This window comes from Plecotus auritus (genome assembly GCF_963455305.1).
Source record: "Plecotus auritus genome assembly, chromosome: 3".
Taxonomy (NCBI): domain Eukaryota; kingdom Metazoa; phylum Chordata; class Mammalia; order Chiroptera; family Vespertilionidae; genus Plecotus; species Plecotus auritus.
The window spans coordinates 200090884-200117395 of NC_137772.1; the positions used below are offsets into that span (position 1 = coordinate 200090884).

General features: G+C 40.0%; 1 protein-coding gene across 1 annotated transcript in view; it reads right to left on the reverse strand.

Moving 5' to 3' along the window:
• PTPRO (protein tyrosine phosphatase receptor type O) overlaps positions 1 to 24615 on the reverse strand; it is a 213447-nt gene extending 188832 nt beyond the window's left edge. Inside the window, exon 1 of the mRNA XM_080663098.1 lies at positions 24113 to 24615. Coding sequence (XP_080519224.1) covers positions 24113 to 24187 — 75 coding nt within the window. The 5' untranslated portion in view covers positions 24188 to 24615. The remainder of the gene's footprint in view (positions 1 to 24112) is intronic.
• Between the last annotated feature and the right edge of the window lie 1897 nt (positions 24616 to 26512).

Consider the following 26512-nt stretch of genomic DNA (forward strand, 5'->3'; position numbering starts at 1 on the left):
TCTCAGGTTTCCATTTTGTGTGGCATAGCCACGAAAAGAAAACATGTGTGTGGGGAGAGGAGGGAAGGAATCAAGAATTCTTATCAAAAAGCTCATATGCTAATGGACCCACTTTTGAAGTTGTCAAAGTGAGCAAAAGAATGCCAAGCCTCATGGCTGAGCGGGCCAAGTTCTGTTCTCAGCCACATGCCTGGAGTTTCCATTGAAATCAATGGGAGTTGTGTGTGTATGTTAACTGAGGACAGAAGCTGGCTGTGTATAAATAGCTCTGCAATGGTGAAAATCTCTTCTTGTGTGTCTGGTACAACAGAGGTAGTCTTTTGCAGTTTGTGGCTGCTTCTCCCTCTAAGAAAGTAACTAGGCAGCTTCAAGAAACTGAATACCAGAATATTTGATGGCAACTATTTCATTTAAAAGATTTTGATCAGGGATATGAAGCAGTATTTACCCTAAATGTCTCTCGTTTTCCACTAGCAAACTCAAGCCAGGTTTGACAGTTCTTTGTAAAACCCGCCTTCACTGTTCCCTTGGCTGAGCTGTCAATCTGCTAATTGACTGATAGGCATTTAACTGGGGGTTGGGATGGGAAGTCGGTATGTTCACTAAGGGGGTTGCAAAGTTATCTGAAGCAAAGTGCTTAAATTCACGCTGGCTGCCAATGCATCAGGGCTGCATGGCATAGAGAGTCTTCCATGGAAACAGGGCTCTGGCCCCAGCAGCCAGGACACGTGGGTCCAGTCTGAGACCCTGAGGTCATCTGCCATCCAACCAGCAGCCTCAGTCTGGAACTCAGCATATTGATGTTAAGCTGGAACATCTTCTAGCCTCAGATGAGAATATTCTTCAGATCAGAGTTAAGAATAAGCTCATACACTATGCCTTAGAAATAAGAGATTTCTCCAAGATTTTTATAAACAATGTCCTCGTTGAGAAAGGTTATATATGAGTAGCTTTCACCTTCAATCCATGTCCTAGTTCTGAACTTCAGACTCACTGGCTTCTGAACATCTCTACTTGCATAGCCCATTCATACTTTGAATTTATCCAAAATGCAACTTTTATCTTCCCCTGCCCCTGATCCAGAAAATTTCTACTGTGGCCTCATTATCTAACAGCTTTAATCTAATAATTCAAGTCAGAACACTGATAGTATGCCTTAGCTTCTCTCTTTTCCTTGTTACCACATGGAACAGTCTAAGCCCCATTGATTTTACCTATTGAATTTCTCCATTCTACCCTCCTCCCATGCTGATGGATTCCAGTGCAGGTTTTAATCCCGCTAACTCCTGGTTTCAGTCACATTTTTGTTACCTCCTTGCCAAGTGGGCACATGTTTTTGGAGGGCACATGTGTCTAAGCTTTGTTTTTTAAATCTGTGAAATGGAGATGGCATCTACTTCACAGAGCTGATTAACAGGAATTAAATTAGATTAGATGTGTAAAGCATTGGTATTGTTGCTGACACATAACACATTTCTAGGCAATGATATCTATTACGAAGCAGAGACTTTATCCTTTCTTGCTAAGATTATTGTAGCGGTCTTTTCAAATACAGTCCTGCCTCTTCTCTATTCTTTAGGCAACATATGGTGGCTAGAGTAAACTTTCTAAACTGCAAACCCTTCCACATTATTCATCCAAAAATATTTTGTACAATAAATAAGTCCTTGTGTCACTTACCCATCTATTTGCTTCATCTCCAATAGCACCACTTCTTAGCCCAACATTTTACCAACTGGTGCACTGTCCATTTATCCAGCCACCCAATTGGAAAACTAGAATTTGTCATCTTAAAATTGCCTTTTCTCTGAAACTTTCTCTGATTTCACTCCAAATAGAGTTAGTTGACTCCTTCCTTAATTCCTTCCCGGTTTTTTAAAATATGAAACATATACACTGAGTGGCCAGATTATTATGCGTTCAGAGATCATAATAATCTGGCCACTCAGTCTATATTTCTATTATAGATTTAATTGTACTGCATTGGCATTATTTGCCCATAAAGTTGTTCTCCTGACCAGACTATTCTGTGGCCTTCAAATATGCTTTGAAGGACATACTGTAATTAGGAGTATATTTTAATTATTGTTCTCTCCCAAGAGTGTATTCCAATGCTGTATTAGTTTTCCATTGCTGCCATAACAAATTTAAAATAATACACATGTATTGCCTTGCAATTCTATAGGTCAGAAATCTGGTGTGTATCTCATTGGGCTAAAACCAGGTGTTGGCAGGGTTTTCTTCCTGGGGACTTTAGGAGAGAATCTCTTTGCTCATTCAGACTGTTGGCAGAGTTCAGTTCTCTGCAGTTGTAGCATTGAGGCTTGCATGTCTTTGCTGGCTGTCAGCTGAGGACTATTCTTGGATTCTAGATTCTGCTTGAATGTCTTGGCTTGTGCCCCTTCCTTTACCTTCAAAACCAGCAATGGCAGAGTCTCTGTTACTGTGTCCTGATTGACTATTCTTCTACCTTCTTTTCCTAGTTTTAAGGACTCATGTGATTAGGTTGAACCCCACTGGAAGTTCCAGGATATTCTTGCTCTCATAAATTCTTCAATCTTAATATCTACACAGTCTCAATTCTCATATAAGGTAACTTATTCCTAGGTTACAGTGAACACATCTCTGGGGGACCATTTATTCTGCCTATCAAAAGTGCCTAGTATATTTTAGGTGTCTTAAAGAATAAATATGACCTTTCCAGATGGATGTATAGGGATGGAATGGGAAGAAGCTCTTGGGAAAAGGGAAAAATGTATGCATTTCTGCCTGTTTGGGAGGAGAGAAAGTCAGGAATGCATTTTTATATAAAAAGTCATCTTAGCTGAGACCTGGAGGATGATTACACACTTGTTATATTAGGGGAAGAGTGTAGGAGAAAGGAATTTTTGAGGCATAGAGAATAGCATATACAAAGGACTGGAGAGTAGTGAGAATGAGTGTCAAGTTTGAGGCACTGAGAAAAGTTCAGAATGACCACAGCACAAATGTGAAGAATGGGGAAGAAACGATACTAAAGAAGTAGTCAAAAACCAAATCAAGAAAGACTTTTCAGCCAATGAAGAATTTTCTCCAAAGAACCAAGGAAAGCCATTGATGTGTTTTAAACAGGAAAATGTGATGACAGGTTTTATCTTGTTCCATTCCTTTATCCTTTGACTAAATGATTTAGTTGGCCATTCCCCATCCCTATGCCTGAACGAATCTGTTCTTTCTATATCAAGAGATTACTCTTTCATTGATCATCGCATTTCTTTTTTTTATACAAAAAATTAGAACATGCAGGATTCTTGAGAAAGATTGGCTAATGTCCTTCTAGTCTACAAAAATCATGCCTGAGGGAAGCATTAGACTTGTCTGTGAGCAACAGAGGTTGCTCCCTCAAACTCCTTCTGCCTCCGCCAAACATGGACAACTTCCTGTGGCTTTGCATCTGAGAGAATGAGAAGTAAGCCTCCACATATAAAAATGAGGCAGGCACACTGTTATCATTTCCAAGTTGGGAAGGTAATGGGAGAAATAAAATAGCACACAAATAGCACTTTGAAAACTTAAGTAAAATGGAAATTAGAAATAAAATTTCTGGAGGCAAACCTCCATGTGCTACGGCTTGTTCTTATGGCGGTGGCACATTTATGACAGTAAATTACTGCTGAATGAGAAGAACAACATAGCAGGTACTTAGGCTTGATAGTCAAAAAAGGGGTTTGAGGATATGGGGACTTTATATGTTTACCAGAGAATACGGAGGCACTGAAGCCTGAAAGTCAAGAGGGACAAAAGAAAGCAAAAATCTAGAAGCTACAATCCAGTATGTTCAAAGAAAGATGTTCAAGGCACCAGAGAAATGAGAGCTGTCATATTTGTGAATGCATACGTTGTTCTTAAACACAAAATGGCTGGAAGAATTGGTAAAACTTATGAGAGGGGTTCAGAGGGAAGAAGAAGGGAAAAGGAATAGAAGATATTCAGGTCAGATTTGCTCTCTAAGCTGAAAAAAATTAAGAGTCCTTTCTATGCCCCTGTCCTTCGTGACTTCTCTAGTGCCTCCCGAATATTTATAAAGACAAAAGGAAGTCAGAAGGGACTTAAGAGCCTCTTCACAGGCAATCACTTTTAAATATGCGGTTATTCTAGAAAATAATTGACACAGGCAATTACATTTCTTGTTACAAGATATAATCAAGCTGCATATTAGATTCAGGAAGATGTTATCTCCCACACAGAATTCAAACCTGTGTAGTTCTTTTCTGATGCGTTAATGTATATTTTCCAATGATTATATGTGAGCTACTAGTAAAAAGAGAGGAAGAAAGGACTTTCTTTATATAAGTGTAAGTAATAAAACTACAGACCAAGAGTGGAGAGGAAGGATGGAGTAGGAAGAGAAATTGTAGAAAGATGGGATGATAGGAGGCTGGTGGGTGTGCACAGCTGGAATCGCTTAATTCCTCTGTGCTCCAAAAGAGTTTAGCACCCAATGGCAAGCATATCTGATTTCAATCTTGGGGGATGAAGTGGGCAGCGATTAATCTTCATGCCATGAGCTGTGGCATGCTTCCTAAGTAGAAACATTGTAGCAAAGCATTCCAGGATTTATCATTGAGGTATGGTGCCATGGAAGTGAGAGGTTGGTATGGGAGGCCATCTGGTGAGATGCAACTTGTCAATCTCCCAGATGGTTTGTGAAAGAGAGAGACTTGATATTGAACTGAGATCAGCATATGAAAAGAGCTATGAAATCACAAACTTAAACCCCATTTTTATATAGTATTTTGGAAACATTGTTAAGGAAATATTATATACATTTTATATGATCTGAAAGATCACATATAAAAGTTTTAATTATAATATGAAATCATTTCAATAATATATATCACATTTGCTTTCACCTCTTTTTAAAAAAAATCTTCATTGTTGAAAGTATTACAAATGTCCCCTTTCCAGGCTTTCCCCACACTATTGTCTGTGCAAGGAATATGCATGTACGCATGTAAGTTATTTGGTTAATCCCACTCCCTTTCTCTCTGATTCCTGTGTCAATGTCTCTGGATCTGTTTTGTTCAACGATTTATTTTCTTCATTAGATTCTACATATAAGTGAGGTCATGTGAAACTTGTCTTTCTCTGACTGGCTTATTTCACTGAGCATGCTTTCACCTCTATTAATAGGTGTTTTATTAATCTTAAGTTATTGAGTTGGGAGGAAGAAATTGCTATTATTTTCATTGATTTATTCGCATATTTCCAAGTTTTATAACACTTCTGTGGAAGGAGGTCTATAGGAATAAGATTGATGCCTGGTGTACAGATGGGGTCAATTGCTCTATAATTGGAGTTATTACTGTAAATATGTACACATTTGTACCCACAGATGAGTGAAACTCAAGAAAACAGTGAGTGATTAGCACAGTATTTGGTGTATAACGTTTAATAAATGTTCATTGAAAAAATAAATGAATTATGGTTGAAAATAACTTATGAAATAATTTAAGTGATCATAGACATAAATACTGTATGAATATAATGCCTGACAGAATTATATTTATGAATTTGGGTGAAAATAATTTTTTATGGGAATGATCTGATTGGTAGACCAGAGGTGGAGCTGAGCTGAAAATATTTTGTTATTAGATGTCAATACTTACAAATATTCTATATTAAATCATTCTAGTCCCATAAGCAAGCTGTGATAGGTCAGACTTTACTGTTTTTAAATATAGAGTATGTACTGCAGTATTAATTAAAGCCCTCTGTGACACTACACACAGGGACAGATCCAGGTAAATGTGGAGAAAGAAACCACCTTTATACCAAAGCAAATGAAACAAAGGAATGCAATCATTTGAATAACATAGTATCATGTATTGAAATTGAGCTTTACAGTTTACAGCGTGCTTTCACAGATTATCCCATTTAGACTGCACAGTATTCCCGGGGGGCAGAAGTGATTATGATTCTTACTTTTACAGAGAGGTGAAGTGCCCAAGCCACTGTGGGCAGGTAGTCTTTCCTCTAGGCTGTCTCATTTCATTGGTAACTCTAACACCATTTTTTCATCAGGTACTTGGTTTTCTCTAACCTGAGGCATATACTACATTTTATAAAATAATCTATTTAAAACTTAGAAAATATGCTCATTCAAAAATTCTTCCCAGCTGTCAGTTTGCTTCAAAGTGATAGAAACCTATAAAGGCAGCACACCTTTAATAATAGTACAGCACATTTAGTCATGAGCTGTCTGTTTCTTCAAAAATTACCATGAAACAGATTGAGAGCTAAATATGAAATGCTGAGCTCTCCAGTGAAAGCAGAGACCTCGTTTCATTCAGATCAACTCCAGACAGATCAGACAGAAGAAATGGCTGAACAATCATTCCTTTTTTTTTTTCAGTCATAGTAGTGCACTTCCCAGCACAAGGTTGAGACAGTTTATGGGGGAGATGGTATGGCATAGTGTGCTTTGTTAATAACTTTCTCAGCAAGATGTGTCTTAAAGAGATAATAGTCACATTCTGAGGCCTTCCTTGTGCAGAAGCATCTATACAGAGTGTAGTATCTCATGCACAAACAGGAAAAAAAGAGAAAGAACATTCCCTCAGCAAATGATATAAGCTCCTTAAAATTGTGTTAACAGTTAATGTTGTTCTTTCACATCTTTTTGCAAATACTCCAATAAATTAAATTAAAAAAGGAAAACAAATACAACTGTTATCTTCAGGTATGCTTTTTCTTTGCAAAACTAATTTCACAGAACAGTCAGATATGTAATAATGGGCCTCTTGAGGATGTAATTTTTTATGCAACTTGACATGCAAGTCGTGAGTAATTCATTATGTCTTCTATTTACACTTTGTCAGATAAGAGTATTAAACAGAAGAGCTGAGAGGAACACAGAACACTACCATTAATCTGTTTAAATTTGCAAATCTAATGTAATCAAAAGGAAGACATTAGTGTTAAAAATTGTTTTCTGTACAGGTGGTATCTTTCATGGAGGGAAAGGCATGCTGAAATGCAAAAGTCCCGTAAAGCCAGCAAACCACGAAATCTCATGCAGGCTTCTAAAGCTAGGGCAAAAATCTTCGTGGGTACTTATGTCATTGACTGTAAAAGCTCTGGATGTATGAAAATTGACATACAGTTTCTCCATGTCAGGACATGACATTACACTCAGCTCTGTGCACGTACCTAACAAAGTGCTACAGCCCCATGTCCATTAAACTGAAGAAGGTGAGGACCAAAAGTATAAGCTTGATACTAGTGAATTTATAGGAATCTTGTGATAGTCAGCAGGCTTTGGTCTGGGACTCTATGACTGACAGATTGACAAAAAAGAGAAACTGCAAGAAAGATTTGGGATAAGCAGGAACTAATTGACCCTAGGAGTAACCTGTACCTTGTTTCTGTCCAAATGGCAGTTCCCACCAAGGAGTTAGAAACTGATTCAGTCCGCTGTGTTGCAGGATGTTTCCAGAGGAAGAGGAAGAGGCAGACATTGTGAGTTAGGGAGTGGGGAAATAGAAGCTGTGTCAAACAGACCAGAGTTTCATTCCTAATTCCTTCAGGGCCTCTCTGAAACTCAGTTTCCCCCATTTTGAAATGATGATAATGATACACAGGAGTATATAAGTACAAAGTAAGTTCACATATGTAAAGTCTCCGAGACAGTCCCCAACAAACAGCAGGCACTCAGTAAATGGTAGTGATCTTCACCATCATCTCCAATAAGGCAGCAAAGTTTAGAAGAATTCTCTTCTCATTTCTGCCTGAGATAACTGTATGGTTTATTTCCTTTGGGACATACCCTATATAATAAAAGCCTGATATGCAAATCAACCAAACAACAGAACACCAGCAGAGCAACCAGTCACTATGACACACACTGACCACCAGGGGCAGATGCTCAATGCAGGAGCTGCCCCCAGCCTGCAGGTCCCAGGCCAGCCAAGGCGGGTGCCAGTGGGGAGCCCCCTCCCGCTGATCACTCCACTGGTCACCCCACAGATCAGCCCTGATTGACGGCCAGGCCTAGGGACTCTACCTGTGAACAAATTTCATGCACCAGGCCTCTAGTCTTATATAAAAATATGGCACTATTGGTAGGACCTTGATTGCTGAGTTGATAGGATATTTATGTATATAACAGAACAGTTTAGATCTTCTCTTAAGTTTTGGCTAGCAAAACAGTAATTTTAACTTGTACTTTTAAAGTGTAAAACTGTAGAAGAAATTCTACAAGGATGGGGCATATACTAGTATATGTGAATTATAATTACTGTAATAGACATGACAACTTCTTAGTTACATGCAGCAGATATAAATTTGAAAGTATACTGACAGTTACAACTTGTCTCTGAACAATATCCATATATTTTTTCATTTCTCTCTAAGAGTGCATAAAGATTCATGCATAAACAACATGATCCAGGGGAATTGAAATCTAGGGACTAATTTACTAAACTACCCAAGCAACAAAGGATTATTTTATCTAATTAAGACAGAGCACACATACTTAGAATTAAGCATTTGCATTTAGCAGCAAATTCAAAATTATAAAAGCAATTAAAGCTAAAGTGAGGTGTGATAATTTTTTTCCTGCACACCACTGCTGAGCTAAAGCTCATTTGAATGCTTGCCTTTGCAGCACTGTTAAAGAGAAGGTTATGAATAGAAGCTCATGGCTGGACAAAGCAACCTTTTCCATCTCACTTCCAACCAGGCATCCTCCTCATGACCCATCCTCTCGGTTTTACTCAAGCCTCCTAAGCATGACTTACAGTTTCTCACATTCTTACTTTTTAATCTTCTATTTCTCTAGTCTGAAATGTTTTTCTGAACCTAGTCCATCCATCTGAACTCTCCCAGAGAAGATTCAGATAGAAATGTGTCTTCCTTCATAAAAACAGTGCTTCTTCAAGTGTAAGTGCTCTCCCTTATGATGTAAGAGCAGTTAGCTGACTATAGTCTGTCTCATTCATTTGCAAATTAATATATTACTACTTCAATCTTCTCTGACAGTATTAAATCATATATTGCCCTTTAACTTGCTGCATGCTTATATTTTCCCCTATATTACAGACTTCCTGATGGCATAATTTTGTTTTATTCTCTTAAAAATGATGGATGCAGTGCCTTCCTTACATGTCCAGTTTAATACACGTTTGATGATTGACTGGTTGGAATATTTAAACATCTATTCACCTTCATATATCTTCCACTTATATCTCCTGTTTTACTCAAGTTTTGAAGCTTGTCTTAAACTTTATATTTCATTCTAATTTATTTATATTATTCCTAGACGTTACTTAAAAATTGCTAAAGGAATGGAAAAATGACATTATTTCATCAATCAATATAGTATGTTGTCCTTTCCTCCCACAATGGTAATTTCCATGACTTCATTTTTAACTGATTCTCTGAAAAGTCATTAAAATGTTGTCTTTAACATTGGTGTTATGGGAAATATAAATGGCAATGCCTTAATATTTAGCCATTTCCAGAACTCAGTAGATAAATCTCATTAAGACTATAGTTCAATATGTAACCTTCCTCATAATGCATTTGAGTTTGCAGCTAATGGTGTTTTATTGTAAGGTTCTTGTGTATTTTCCACATTTGCTTAGATAGCTTTACTTTCCCTGCAGGAGTAATTATTGCCTTTTAGAGACAGTCCTCAAGAAAGAAACTATATCTGTCAATCAGTCAGAATACTTAGCAGAGGGTCAGGCACTCAAAGAAAGTTTTTAAACGTTTTTGAGGTAATTATACATTTATAGGAAGTTCCATGCACTCTTCATCCTGCCTCCCCAATGTTGACATATTGCATATCAAAAGAAGAAAATACCCCAAACCAGGAAATATCCCAGCTACAAAATTGACATGGGTACAATCCACAGGACTTACTCAGATTTCACTAGTTATCTATGTGTTCATTTGTGTGTAGTTCTATATACTTCTATCACATATATAACTTCATGTAACTACCCCATAATCAAGATACACGACTGTTCCATTGTCACAAAACTCCTTCATGCTACCCCTTTATCACCATGCATACGTCCTCATCTCCCCCACCCAATTTCTAATTCTTGGCAACCATGAATTTGTTCTCCATCTTCATAAATTTGTTGTTTCAAGGATGTTTCTTAAATGAAACCATACAGTAATCAACCTTTTAAGATTGGCATAATTTTCCTGAAGTCCAGTCAAGTTGCTGTGTATATCAATAGTTCATTCATTTTCATTGCTGAGTAGTATTACATGGTATGGGAGTGTCAGTTTGTTTACCCATTCACCTATTGAAGGGCATTTTGGTTATTTTCAGTGTTTGGCTAGTACAAACAAAGCTGGTATGAACATTCCTGCACAGGTTTTAGTTTTGATGAAGATAATTACCATTCATCTTATATGGCTAATTCATCTTGTTTGAGGCAGAGGTTCTCAGAGATGGGTGAGATGGATGAAGAGCTAGTGACTGCATACTGCATCAAACATGTGTGTTAGTATATTCAAGAAAGAGTAACCATCTGCCCTGGTTTTTTCAGAATAGATCGATTGGTGTATGTTGACTGGCATAATGATCTCTCACTCTTGGAAGTGCCCTGGCTGGTTTGATAAATTATATAATCACTCTGATTCAGATTACTTAAATATTCCAAGGATTGCTAATATGCCTTATCAGCTATGATGAATTGAACTGAATTTTGGTAGATGGCTGTTTTGTAGTCTAAGTACCTGTGAAGTGACCCTCTGGGGTCTGAGAAATGCGACAGTCTTCTTGCAATGTAAGTCTCTATTGTTCCTACCTCCTCTATTTCTGCTAGGAAAAAAAAAAGTTTTTCTTGTGAGTCAGATTTATGACTGAAGACAGCTTCCAAACTCATGTCTTAGTGCCACTGGAAGTGAGGACTCTGCCTCATCATTGCCAATTTGCAAACAATTGCAAGGATAAATTCCTAAACATCCTAAATTCCTTAAGGATAAATTGGCTTAGAACACATGCCAATCTCAAAGACAGTGATCAGTGAGATGCAGGCCCAAAATGGGCTTAGCTTGGGTCACAGCTCATCCTTTGATTGACTCCTCTGTCCAGGGCATTGAGGTCAAGTAGGAGGATGGTATCCCTTTTACAAACTATATGAATCAAAAAGGAAGCTATTTCCTCAAAGGATAGCAGGTAGTGGAGAAGATAGTAGACTTTACCATTGGAGAAATGGTGACCTGGGCAGCCACTGTCATTTGTGCCTTCTTTGAAAAGGTCAGTACAGTGGCTAATGCCACACAGCTAGCAGGGAGCATAGCCAGAATTCAATCCTCGATCTTTCTGCCTTGAAATCCTTTATTCTTAAGTTTCTTTTTACATGGAATTTAGCTGTGGATAAATAGGAAACAAATGCCTGTCAAAAAAGCATCTGAAGATGTTCTCTGTAATTAACTGTCACACTAATGAAATGCATACATCCTATCTAATAAAAGAGTAATATGCAAATTTACCATACCTCTGCTACACCCACAAGCCACGCCCACCAGCCAATCATGAGGAAATATGCAAATAAACCCAACCAAGATGGCTGCAGCCACAGAGAGCAGGAGGGAGGCTTGGGTTTCCCTGGCAATGGAGGAAGCCAAGCTTTCCGCCTGCCCTTGCTGGCCCAGGCCTCCACTCAATACTACAAAGTTTCAAATATAGAAGATAAATAAATCCCAACAGAAATGGCGGCAGACACAGAGCTGGAGAGAGCAGGAGGCTAGGGTTGCCCCCGGCGATGGAGGAAGCCAAGCTTCTGCAGCCCTGGCCTGCTTTGGCCTCCGCTTAAGGCTACAAAGTTTCAATTATAGAAGATACATAAATCCCAATAGAAATGGCTGCCGCCACGGAGCAAGCAGAAGGCTTGGCTCCACTCCAGGCTACAAAGTTTCAATTGTAGAAGATAAATAAATCCCAGATCCCAGGGCCTCTGCTTGGGTCGCCGGGAGGCGTGGCCGGCCTGCAAACCACCACAGGCCCTTCACCCAGGCCACCCCACACCCCAAGGGAACCCCCACCCTGATCCAGGACACCCTTCAGGGCAAACCAGCTGGCCCCCACCCGTGCACCAGGCCTCTATCCTATCTAATAAAAGAGTAATATGCAAATTGACCATCACTCCAACACACAAGATGGCTGCCCCCATGTGGTCAAAGATCCTGCCCCCATGAGGACACAAGATGGCCACCACAAGATGGCCAGCAGGGGAGGGCAGTTGGGAGGAACCAGGCCTGCAAGGGAGGGCAGTTGTGGGCAATCAGGCCAGCAGGGGAGGGCAGTTGGGAGGGACCAGGCCTACAAGGGAGGGCAGTTGGGGGCAATCAAGCCTGCTGGGGAGGGCAGTTAGGGGTGACCCGGCTGGCAGAGGAGGGAAGTTGGGGGTGACCGGGTCTGCAGGGAAGGGCAGTTGGGGGGGACCCAGGCCTGCAGGGGAGAGCAGTTTGGGGGTACCAGGCCTGCAGGGGAAGGCAGTTAGGGGCAAACAGGCTGGCAGGGGAGCAGTTAGGCATCAGTCAGGCTGGCAGGGGAGTGGTTAGGGGGTGATCAAGCTGGCAGGCAGAAGCAGTTAGGGGCAATCAGGAAGGCAAGCAGGCAAGCAGTTGGGATCCAGCAGTCCTGGATTGTGAGAGGGATGTCCGACTGCCCATTTAGGCAGTCGGACATCCCTCAAGGGGTCCCAGATTGGAGAAGGTGCAGGCTGGGCTGAGGGACAACCCCCCCCCCCCGTGCACGAATTTCATGCACTGGGCCTCTAGTATAGGTTATAATCCTCAATACTTCATAATTATTATCAATATATGTGATCATCCATGTCTTAACTGATGCAAATACAATTAGGAATTGGATTCATTTTACCGACAGACCTATGGCTTAGTGTCCTAAATTGCAGAAGACTAAAAATGTCCATGTCTTGAAAAAATCATCATAATATATTTAAGTGAAAAGAGCAAGTTAAAATAGTAAGGCAGTTTGCTACTCCTTTTTTCCCTTTTTACATATACACTCGGATACACAGACATAGGAAAAATTTGGAATGATAAATCCCCAGATGGTAGCTATTTCGGAATGGAATGTATAAGCATTTATACTTTCTTCTTCTTCTGCCTGCTGTATTTTATACATTTTCCACATTGAATATGTATTGGTTTTCTAATTCTCAATACATTTTCATTAAACTCCTCTGTATGATGATGCATGTCTGATTCAGACAAAGATGTCAGTTTAAGAACTCCCTACTTCAGTACCACAAGAAACCACATAGTAAAAACACTAATTGAAGGCCTCAGCATAGCAACAAGAATTTCAATAAAAAGATCTCATTAGGTTCTCAATTAACCTTCAAAAAATAAAATAAGAAGATGTTGCAGCAATCAGGTGAAAATGGACTTTAAAGACAGCTATCTTTTCTTTACAGTTGCAAATACAGTTGACCTGTGAACACGGGTTTGAACTAAATGGGTCCACTTATAAGCAAATTTTAAAAATAAATACTATAAATGCATTTTTTCTTCCTTACAGTTCTTAACATTTTCTTTTGCTTATCTTCTTTATTATAAGAATTCAGTATATAAAACATATACCATAAAAATATGTGTTAATCAAATATTTATGTTATCAACAAGTCTTCCAATCAACAGATGTATGGAAATTACTAAAGTTATTGGGTAGTCAAAGTTATACATGGATTTTTGACAGTACAGGGGGTCAGTGCCCCAGCCCCTATGTTGTCCAAAGATCAACTGAATACAAAAAAGTGAATTAAAGAAAGCAGCCTGGAACACTTATAAAAAGTGGCGGATTTTTAGCAGATGCAACAGTTTTAGCTAATTAAAAAGAAACAAGTTATTACCTAAATTTTTAGAATAAAGTGCATGGTACTTAAGTCTGAGTCCTTGCCGTCATTTTAACAGTTTTGACAATACCAGAATTTCCATATTACAAATCCCAAAGATCTAACTAGTTTGAGTGAGGCCTATAGTCATTTCTGAAAGACTAATTAAAAAGTATGACTTAGGGAAAATTGTAAAAGAAATTCCCTACGATGATGCAAAATAAACTCAGCTAAATCACATCCCTATATTTATATGCAAATAACAATATTGCATTGGTGTACTTCATATTAACCAGGTTTTTTCTATAACCCATTAAGGAAGGACCAAATGGCTTACTGTTGAATAATACATTACAGACAATGTATAATTCCCTTGGCATTTTATTATTCACCTTAATCAACTTAACATTCAGAAATTTTAGAAGCCAATTTTTCTTTCTAGATAAAATCTAAGAATTTTAAGTACATCCAAGTAATGAGGTATTTCTTATGGTAATAGTGTTGGCACTGCGCATATACAATGTATGCTTACTAGTACACTTTGTGGCATTTGGCAAGAACACTCCCATTTTTATGATTATACTTTAGTTTTCAGCACACTATCAAGGTAATATTACTAGAATGTCTATTTTATGGATAACCAACTTGACTTAAAAAGGAAATTCCTGGTTTATCTGAGAGAAAGGGTGATGTATGACAGCTAGCTTAATTCTGAGGCATCAACTCAGAGACAGAAAGAGAAATTTATAAATGTGTTCTTAAAGATTTCTGGAAATTTTGATTGATATTTTTAAAAAGTATTACACTTAAGAAAAATAATTTATTAATCATAAATTATTAATTTTATTTTTATATTATCCAGGCGCACTTCTCCTTATCATAAATTTATGGAGGAAGGGACTTCATTTTAGCCATGTGTATGAGTTTATAAATAATCTGATCACAATTTCCCCCCTATTTTGGCTTTAAAGGATATAGGAATTTATCAATAAACACAAAATTAAAGTCACACAAAAAAATGACAACTAACCCAAACTCCCTTATTTTACCAGTACAATAGCAGGCTATGGATATAGATTAATAATGTAATACCTTTCAATTCTCTAGTGAAATACTGAATTTTATGAGTATTTATTTTAAGCATATGTTTTTATATTTTAGTCTTTTGAAAATCTTGACAATCCAGTTTTTTGATGTATATATACAAACATTTCAATGAATACAATGCAAATTTAATCAGCCCGTTTAACTAACTGTCCATGTTTAGATAATAAAATATTTTATAAATATTCAAATTGACATTTGTTTCCATATGAAATTACCTGTTGGAACCTTATGCAGAAAACTATATTCATTTTCTAAAACCCATTAAAATTTTTCTGTACAGCCAAAACCAGTTTGGCTCAGTGGATAGAGCGTCAGCCTGCGGACTGAAAGGTCCCAGGTTCGATTCCGGTCAAGGGCACGTAACTTGGTTGCGGGCACATCCCCAGTAGGAGGTGTGCAAGAGGCAGCTGATCGATGTTTCTAACTCTCTATCCCTCTTCCTTCCTCTCTGTAAAAAATCAATAAAATATATTAAAAAAATTTTTTTTCTGTACATTACCCATATGTTTTTAAAAAATAAAATTATCATTTTCAAAAATAAAAAAAACATAAGTATTGAAGAAAAATAAAATTGATCATCTGAACTTCAATTATTTGTGTGAGTTTCCAGAAATGTCTTTAGAGATCTAGAACTAATCTGGGTACATCAACATGCAGAGTAAAATAAAAATGAGAAAAAATATTTTAAAAATTATTTTAATTTTGATGTATTCAAGTTGTAAAGCCAAGAAAAATTAGTTGGCACAAATTATTTCTCCTCAGTGGTTTACTCTGACCTAATAAGATAGCAAGAAAAAAATGTGCGCGGAAACTAATCTTTATGCCTAAGAGTTCATTTTCACTTGTGGTCATAAACTTCTGCTCCCTCCACAAGATCACCAAATGGAATTTCCAGCTCATGTCCCCCTTCTGATTGCACACCCTCTCCAAGTCCCACTCAGCATTGTCTGCCCGACTGCCTCTCCCTCGTCTCCTCTCACTGTGCATCGGCTCCATTCCTCACATTTGCATGCTTGCATCCTGCTCTTCCTCTGTCTTGAGTCTGTCCCATACCTTCTGTTTGGCCTCTCTTACCCCATTTATTCACTCAACAAATACTCAACAAACTGAGCATCTACCATGGGCCAGACACACTTCCAGCAGTGGGGATAGAGTAGTAAACAAAATGGGTCATGTCCTTGATCTCATTGAACCTACAAGCATTTCAATGAAGGTGCTAAGTAATAATGAAGACCTAATACAATGTCTCATAGTGACTGATATATTCTCTGAAGCAAATAAACCTGGGATACAATAGTAAAATTTCAGAGTGATGGGGTGATCTTAGATTGGCTGTTTGGTAAAGATATGTTGAGAAAATACCCTCGATCAGACATTGGAATAAAATGAAATCTGCATTAATAGAATACTTACCATGGACCATGCATTTTTTTCCCTTTAGTTTATACTTTCAAGTCCTTACCATGGTTCATCATGGGATCCCCATGGGTAGAATGAGACTGTCTTATCCCCAAGTAGCTATTATAGCCAAGAAAGAGAAGAAAGGGGAATAGGCAGAAAATGTGGGCTGGTGTAAACAGCCGAAAGTGGTGTGATGGAAATTTGAAGACAGGACAGTGAGATGACAACCTTTTCACATTTGATCTTTATGACCTGTCAGGCCTGTTGGTAAAGCAGTTATTCTTAACATTTAAGAAAGCAGGAACTGTCACAGCATAGTGTATCCTAACATGAAATGGAGATACAAGTAATGTGTGAAAGCTACAACCAGAAATGGTTTGTCTCAAGACCAAATCAAACAGCAAAACAGTTGTCCATGAATGGAGCAGCCACCTCTCAACTGTTAGTAATCTCACCGTTTAAGACCAATTGGCAGTAATAGAACAGGCAAGATCTAATGACCAGCTTAAGTTTTGAACTAGATGATTTTTAAAAAGTATAGTTTTATGATTCAACAAAATAATTATACAGAACAAAATATATTGTGCTCTTGTTATATATTAAGATAATATTGGAAAATAGTGTTAAAATGAATTTTCCATATTTTTAATAGTCAAAACCCCCAAAAAAGTTTTGTATGTACACTGATCAAAATCAGAATTAGCACAATCCATAAAATAAGGAGACTATGTACATTTTTTCTTCAAGGGAGTTTCTTGAATATCAGTCCTTGATAAGAAAGCTGGGAAGAGTTGCTCTCCTCCATGCAACTTCTTCTGATTCTGAAATTTAAATTATAATTCATTTTGCTGCTACGTTTTCCTTACCATCAAGGTTATATTTCTCGTTTTTAAAAAGAGAGAGATAAATAAAAAATATACCTGGTATATAAGTATAGGCATCGTTTCTTAGAATATATTCACTATTTCCATGAATCACTTTTAGAAAAATGATGCTACAGTCAAACTTGGGAAATGCTATACATACATCATCGTTCTCTTTTGGAAGACAAAAACGCATATGAACATACTAAACATTCTGAGATATCCTGGTACTAAAATAATACTAGTTTAAACAGAGTTAAACAGATTATTGCCTCGATTCATGCCATTACAGAAGTGATTGTTTTCAATAACACCCGCTGACATTGCACATTTTGGAAGATGATGCTCTATACACATTTTTATTGTTCTACTTATTGATTTTGCATTGGCAATTTTTACTGTCCTATTTCTTTTTCCTCTTTTTATTTTTGTATATAACACTATTGAGTGCTTACTGTATTCTAGACACTGTTTAAAGTACGTTACGGTTATTATCCCACGTATTCCTGACAATAATACTCTGAGATAAATATGTAACAGATTGTCAAAGGGGCCCCTGAGAGTTGAAATAACTCTTCCCCACATCCTGCTGCTGGTAAGTGGCACAGCTGGGAGCTGAGATGAAATCGGGTCTCTCCAACTTGCTGCTTATGCTCTGAACAAATAAGCAACCAGCTTCCTCTTGCACCCCCAGCATGCTACTGCTCCCAAGCTCCACAGAGACCAACAGTCTACCTAGTTCCCAACCCAACAATACTTTCCAGACCTTAGTTTACAGGACTCCTCTGTTGTGTTTGAGGTTGCTGGCCAATCCCTCCCACTTGAATTCTGGGTTTCTTTGAGTCTGCTTTCCCTTTGTACCTTTCTGGCTGTTCCTTCTTTATCTTTATAGATTTCTTGTTAAATGTTGGTGCTCCTCAAGCCCCCATCCTGGCTCACTGCCCTTCTCTCCTTTGTCCTCTGCTGGAACAATATGGAACCTGCTAGAGCCCAAAGCACCAGGAGAGAAGAGGACAAGAGCCTTGTGTTCTGCCTCCCACCTCATCCCACCCCATTCACCTTCTTACTCATTTCTATTTGTGCCACAGTAACCTCAAATCAATGACACAAGTGTGCAAAGAAGTATCTCACATTTATTTAAACTCAAAGAGGTGGTACAATGGGTCTCTAAGGCCACCATAGATGAATTCTTTAAGGCTATGCCCTTGGATTAAACACCACCCATACAGATAACTAAGACCAGGGTATAAAAAAGGTCTCATCTCTTAAGGGCCAAGTTCAGGCAAAAAAATTAAAGAATCTCTACTAAAGTAATGCAGAAATCTTTGTCAGTTGTGGTTGGTAGTAGTCATAAAAGAGAGATGAAATAGAAGAGGAAACAAGAATATGACCTGCAGCCAAACCGGTTTGGCTCAGTGGATAGAGCGTCAGCCTGCGGACTGAAGGGTCCCAGGTTCGATTCCGGTCAAGGGCATGTAACTTGGTTGCGGGCACATCCCCAGTGGGAGGTGTACAGGAGGCAGCTGGTCGATGTTTCTCTCTCATCGATGTTTCTGACTATCTATCACTCTTCCTTCCTCTCTGTAAAAAATCAATAAAATATATTTTTTAAAAAAGAATATGACCTGCATATGTGAGTATTGCCTGAAGTTGCAGGTCACATATAGAGGGTAGAAAGCTATTTCCCATAGTATTTTAACTCTAGTTTTTCATTGATGAAAATAAATAGCAGTTGAGGTAACACTGATAAATGAATGAGGAACCAGGACTTTATTTTTCTGGAAAAGAATAATATCAGTATTTTGATCTATGATTCTAATGAATTGTTCATATAAGGGAATGGTAACATTTTGTTTTTGTTTTTAGTGTAATGATTGCATTGCAATTATAAAGATTTAATTCACATAACAATACTTTTCTCATGTTTTCCTTAAAGATGTGTTCACAAGTCATTTATTATATTTAACAAGTCTCAGTCAGAAACCAATTATATAAAGTCAAAATTTGAATCCTCTTTATTAAGCCTCTGTTATTGCCTAATATCACATACTAAGTACAGTGGCATACAAAAGCTTACAAATGAAATTTCTTTATTTCAAAAATATTCACAACATAGTTGGAGTAATTAAATGAATACATTAAGTGCTTTCCAGTAAAGCTCATCATTGCATTGGGACTATGCTTCTGAAAACGCAACACCATTGGAAGTATGTACCTAAAGGTATTAACTGAGGAAGAAAATGAAAACTAAATATACTGGTATGTGGTCATTGCTGTTAAGTTGCTGCTAAGCCTTCTATTTTGGCACACAGCTGTCAATCACAATGGTTTAGACACAACAACTGTATTTAACACCAAAGATCCTTTGCACACCCTCAAGACTCAAGTTCAAATTGTACTTATGATACTCAAGAGTCAATGTGCTTATAAGTTTAAATAACTTTAGTTGTATATTTAGATGCTAGATATAGTGCTACATTTAAAATAAGTACAATTCATATGTTGCTTTTAATTACCTATGCATATAGATGTATATTTTTATGGATCAAAATGAGGCTGAGGTATAGAGTGACTGTTCTATTCTTTCATAAAATAATAATCTTTCACACAACAAAGAACAAAAGCAAATGGATGTGCACAGTGAAAACTATTACCACCGATCCCTTATGGAAGCCCAGCCCAATGATTCTTTTCCAACTTATTGGGGATGTCACATGTAGAGGGTTTCTCTAAAAGGTTGGTAGCAACATTTATCAAAGGAATCAGTGACAGAGGAGCAAACTTTATTCCTATGAGGATGGTCTAGGCTGCTCTGGAAGATGAAAAGATTATAGTTCATCTGCCAATCTATATAATAAAAGCCTAAGCAACCGTTACGGCAGAACAACCAGAATGACTGGTCGCTATGACACGCACTGACCACCAGGGGGCAGACGCTCAACACAGGAGCTGCCCCCTGGTGGTCAGTGCGCTCCCACAGGGGGAGCGCCGCTCAACCAGAAGCTGAGCTCACAGCTGGCAAGTGCAGCAGCGGTGGCGAGAGCCTCTCCCACCTCCATGGCAGCACTAAGGAACAGCAAGCCCAGCGGTAAGGAGCAGCGAGCAAATGGGTGGTAAGGAGCGAGGGGTCCCAGATTGCGAGAGAGATGTCCGACTGCCAGCTTAGGCCTGTGGAGTGGGCCTAAGCTGGCAGGTGGACATCCCCCAAGGGATCTCGGACTGTGAGAGGGCACAGACCGGGCTGAGGGGAACCCCTGCCCAGTGCACAAATTTCATGCACCAGGCCTCTATTATTATATAATATAGAATGCAGATGAACCTTCAATAAGGAATGTGAATGTGTGTGTGTGTGTGTGTGTGTGTGTGTGTGTGTGCGTAAGAGAGAGAGAGAGAGAAAGAGAGAGAGAGAGAGAGACAGAGAGAGGGAGTTGTGTAAGGGAGAAAAAGAAAAGGAGAGAGGAGGTCATATGGAAGTGAGGAAAGGCAGACAGACCTTGGGAAGTGGATATTTCTCCTGAATAGGAGTACTATGGCCAGCATCATAATGCTAAACATAAACCTCTTTCAGAGAATATAATTAAGGCCTTCTTTTCAAATTTGATGTTCTTTGGCTAAAAGTCATGTAAGAGCAGAAATGGAAAGAAATACAGAAAGGAGGTTAAGAAAGAAAGAAGGATTCATGCCAAGCCCATGAGTTTAGGGAACCATTCCAGTTGACTACTAATAAGCATCATTTCAGGGAAGGCAGAATTTACATTCCTATGATGTCATAGTCTACCATTTGCATCTTACTTGACAAAATCCCCATATAGAGTGAACTGATACAGGAGACAATTGTCAGGGAGAGGTTTGGTAAAGATATGATAGATGACAGAAGTTACATCGTCTTCAAGGGGAATTAAGGGAAGATGCATAAGAGGAAGACTCAGTAGAAAAACATTCCATTTGCATTCATATATGGGTAGAAGATTTTGAGATTGGTAGGCTCCCAGTGTATTTGATAAACAAAGTCTTTTGCTTTGTATTTATATATATACCATCAATATTGACATATATTTAAAATTTTTATAAACAATATTGTGCTTATGCAGCACCGATTATGCAGATATTCACCTTATAATATTCAGTGGGTGGTTTAGACAATATGAGATGCCTGATTAAATGTGTACATCACTAAGCCATGGATAAGGAACGATGGACAAAGACATCATGGCCAGGCACACTTGGATTACCTCAATGAAACTGGTTATAGCTGATTCAGATCTTCAGACTGTCCTACCACTTAATTTGTGAAAAAGATAAAACTATAAATCAAGCCTCATACTTGAGTTTCTCTATGGTTTTTAGAGATTTTCATTTTCATATGAAGATACTTCAAATGGAGCAGTGAAAGACTTATTGACATATGAGATCTTCAGAGATTTTGGGGGGGGGGTGAATGGTTTGTTTCTTACCACACATAGACCTTTTTAGATCTTATCATTGAGATTCAATTGACAACATATTTAATAATCGCATTTTTCTTCATGTTCCTGTCACCACCAGCATATTAAACTTATTTTACTGACATGTATTCAGGATCTTAGATGCAAAAGTTTCTCCAGATTATAAAGAACTTATACTATGTACCCAATTTACCATGTAATATACTATTCCCCAAATGTAAATGCATAACCCTAGGTGCCCAACTTGCCATTTTGAACATCTCTTGTAAAATATAACAAAATTGGATTAAATGAAATTGCAAATGTGAAATGCCTGGAAGACTGTCTGGCACATTGTGTGTATTCAGTATATATCAGACTGAGTGGCACAGAGGTATCCTTCCTCTGGTGTACTTTGTATTCAAGTGACATAAAGCACTGCATTTATCTATAATATATAAAAGGCTAATATACAAAGTGTCCCCCCGGGAGTTCAACCCAGAGACCGGGAGTTCGATCGTTCACTATGACGTGTGCTGACCACCAGGGGGCGGCGCGGAACATGGTGGGTGACCAGTGGCAGCGGCATGGCACTGAGGGGGCGAGGGAAGGAGGAGGTGAGGTGGCGGGGAGGCAGGGAACCTGATCACCGGCCAGGCCTAGGGACCCTACCCGTGTACGAATTTCGTGCTCTGGGCCTCTAGTATAAAATAAAGGGCAAAGCTTTACAAAATTGTTTGTCCCATTACAACATTTACTTAAATGACAAGCTCTATCAGTGTATTTACTATGTGATGAAGTTTACCGTAACTGCCATTAATCTGCAAATGTGCAGAAGTACAGCTACTAAGTGGAAGGAACAAGGCGAACTTCTATCACGGTCACTGAGAGTGCCATTATGTTATCATTGACCATTTTCTCACTCCAATATCAAGTTTTGCAGCACTCTATGCCCTCTCCCATTTCTGGAGTTCTCCCCCATTACAAAGAATTCAAGTAAAAACTTGCAGCTGTGCCAAAGGTTGGATTTGGAGCAGGTGTCATATGTGTAAGTCTTAGCTGTTACTTAGTAAAATGTGTGGTGACTCCATTTCTCACTTTGGATGCATGACAAGTGTTGCATATACGAAGAGTCATGACAGAATTTGACAGGTAGAAAAATTAATAGGAAACTTAACTCTAATGCATTGTGGTGTGCGGGTATGTGCTCACAGAGTTTTCCCTGGAGTGAAAGCATATTAGTGAGCTTATTATTAACCAGATTCTAAGTAAAATGATAATTTAAATTTAAGAAAAATGTAAAAACATAGTAAATATAATTTAGAATCTTCTCTACACACTCTGTTGCTGTTTCTCCCTGAAACTATTTTTCCATTAAGATAAATGAAAATATGGAATATTTAGAAGTGACACTGTTTTCAATCCATTGGTCCTGCTCCACAGTCTCCTTGTCAAGCATTCATAATCAATGGCGCATGCCAGCAAGAAGTGACTCTTTAATAAGGAAACATTTGCATCCATCAATGTCTTGTCCATTTCTGAGGAAGGTAGCCTGTGGTGCTGAAAGAATAGCTCCCCGTGACCAGCAGACACAGTTTGCTTTGGGGAGAATGGACAGGAACGACTCAGGACAACACTGAAGTAGACCTACCGAAGACGCAAGTGGTAGACAATTACCTCATAACTTCACACCACTTTCCAAGAAAACATCTAGCTAAAATGTCTAATTTTTTATGTACAGTATAGTTGTCAAACTAGATTTTTTTTTTTAAAGCAGCCCTCTCCTTTTCCTCAAAGTAAAACCCTGGAGTAGGATATTCCAAAGAAGACATGAAAAAGTAAATTATACCGATTTTTCTGCCATTGGAATGTAAATTATACCGATTATCATCCTCGGTAAATACAGTGGGGAAAGTCTGGAGACTTTGTAAGGGGTTTTCTCAGGGAGCGAGGAGTCCCCTCTAGGCTCAAGCTGACACTCCTTTTTCCAAAGAAAACCATTCTCACGACCCACCCCCAGCAGCCCTTGGGCAGCCGGGGAGCTCAGCGCCCGCCCCCAGTGTAATCCCAGCAAAAGGTAAATCAAGACAAAGCAGGCTCACACTCCGCTGGGGGAGGCGGAAAGGTTGAGCGGCATTGGGGTGCAGTACGAAGCGGCCAGAAGAAGGGAAAGTGACCTCATTTTGCCGGAGGAAGCATTATCCAACAAGCCCACCTCCGATGTGGTTAGCAGCGGCGGTAAAAGAGCACAGAGGTTGAAAGCTGGAGGGAGCAAACTTCCCCATTCTCCCACCACGTCCCCTAAGAGCGCGGGGAACACGCACCCGCCAGGACAACAAAGCGTGCTCCCAGCCGCGAGGCCATCGCGTCCCGGGGCGCCCAGTTCCGTGGTGGCAGAGCCGGGAGCCGAGTGCGGGCGCAGGCTGGACCGCGGGCGGGGTGCAGGGCTCCCTACCTTGAGCAGCACAAAGAGCCCGAGCAGAGGCAGGAGGCGGCGGCCGCCGCGGGTGCTCGCGGGCAGGTGCCCCATCGCAGCGCAGATGGGGCACCCAGAGGGACGGCAGTGCAGGCTGGTGCCCCGGTGGCGGCTCACAATGGAGAACTGGGGCAGCAGCCTCAGACCTAGGGCGCCGAGGCAGCTCCCGGAGGGCGCATGCTGCCTTTCCGGTCTCCCTGCCGCGGCTCTCTTTCCTGTATTGCACCCGGGGTCCTCCAGGAACGTGCCAGGCGCTGCTGTTCTTTAACAGCTAAGGATGGAGAGGGTGGGAGGAGTGGGCGAGGCTCTGCAGCCACCGCGGCCGCTGCTGCCAGAGGAGGCGCGGATCCGCGTGGCGAGCGAGAGGCGGGGACCCTGTCCCACCTCGCCAGGCTCTCTGGCAACAGCAATATTCTCTGGGCTGCGGATTCATAAAGTGGCAGCACCTCCCAGCCCTCCCACCAGGGTCCGCCCGCTGCCTCTTATCGCTGGGCTCCGCCCCAACCCCTCCCACAGTCTCAGTCTTGGGAGTTCCGTGTGGTTTTCCTGACTCCTCTGGACCAACTCAGGGACCAGATCCCAGTCCCCTCTCAACCTCCCCACATCTGCTTTCAGTCTTGGTTATAAAGCACCAGTAGTAACTCCTGAAAGGGAGTGGTGGTTGTGACTAGCAATGGAGTGAGTGCATGGTGCGTGTGTGTGTGTGTGTGTGTGTGTGTGTGTGAGAGAGAGAGAGAGAGAGAGAGAGAGAGAGAGAGAGAGAGAGAGAAAGAGAATACAACCCTTCTCTCTTCCATTCTCCCTATCCCATTTAAACACTCGCGCACTCTCCATCCCACACTCACCAAGGAGGATATAGCACAAGTATACACATTTTCCATTTGGAATCAGGACTTCTTGTAAATTTCAAGAGCCACCCTTTGATACCATTTATCTTGTAAATGCAAAAAGAACTTTCAACGTGATGCATATTTTTATATGATTATATTTTGCTATGTTGTCTTTCTATTTTTTCTTCATCACTTCTATCAGAATTTGCTTAGCTTTTTATGCCTTTTTACACATGTACATATGGACCACTTTGGGGAAACATTAACAGTAAACAGTAAAGCATTCTTCATTAATTTGCATTATTAATACTCCATTAAGTACCACTGTAATTAGATGGCCAAAGACTGTAGGTATCTACACTAATAAAAGAGAAACATGCAAATTGACCATCACTCTGCTACACCCACCAGCCAATCAGGAGAGAGTATGCAAATTAACCCAACAAAAATGGCAGTGGCCATGGAGCTGGAGCAAGCAGGAGGCTTGGGTTGCCCCTGGTGATGGAGGAAGCCAAGCATCCCGCCCGCCCCGGCTGGCCCTGGCCTCCGCTCAAGGCTACAAGGTTTCAATTATAGAAGATAAATAAATCCCAGATACCTCCTTCCAGCTGGCTCTGGCCTCCACTCAAGGAGGTGCTGAAAAAAAAAAAAGAAAAAAAGGAGGGGCTGGGAGCTTGGGTCACTGGGGGGTGTGGCCAGCCTGCAAACAGCCATCAGCCCCTCACCCAGGCTGGCCAGGCACCCCAGCAGGATCCCCCACCCTGAAGGGGCTGTGGCCAGCCTGCAAACAGCCATCAGCCCTTCACCCAGGCTGGCCAGGCACCCCAGCAGGATCCCCCACCCTGAAGGGGGTGTGGCCAGCCTGAAAACAGCCCTTAGTCCCTCACCCAGGCTGGCCCCACCCCCATGGCTTGATCCCTGTAAATAGGCAGTCAAACATCCCTCGAAAGGTCCCAGATTGGAGAGGGTGCAGGCTGGGCTGAGGGACACCTCCCCCCCCCATGCACGAATTTCATGGCACCTGGCCTCTAGTTATTTGATAATCACAGAAAATTTTCTCTCCATCATAAGGTATTTTACACAGCTCTTGCTAGACAAAATAGTTTCGTTTGTTTTTATTGCACTTAAAACAAAAACAGTCTTGTGAATCTTCCTAGGAGAGACTCCCAGAAGAATGTGAATGCTGTATCATCAGCAATTTCCAATGCAGTACTTCCAAAGTATGCTATTTTCAAGATTCCAAATCAATAAGAATGGGCATTGGCAGGATATAGTGCATGTAGTAATGTGTGCTTCACCAATTGCTTCAAAGTGTTTGTTCTGATTTCATTATCCCAACAATTCTGGTGGGTAAAGAAGGCTGAGGTCATTATCACCAACTATTTTCCTTGGAATGCTGCTTCTCAGAGAACAGCTAAATGCAGAAAAGCAGAACCTTTTACATGCCCTAAGACAGGCCTTTAACATGAATCCCCACAAACTGAAATAAAGCTATTTCCTCTGGAAATAGTAACAAGGTTTTTAATAAGCAAGAGACTGGAAGATCCTT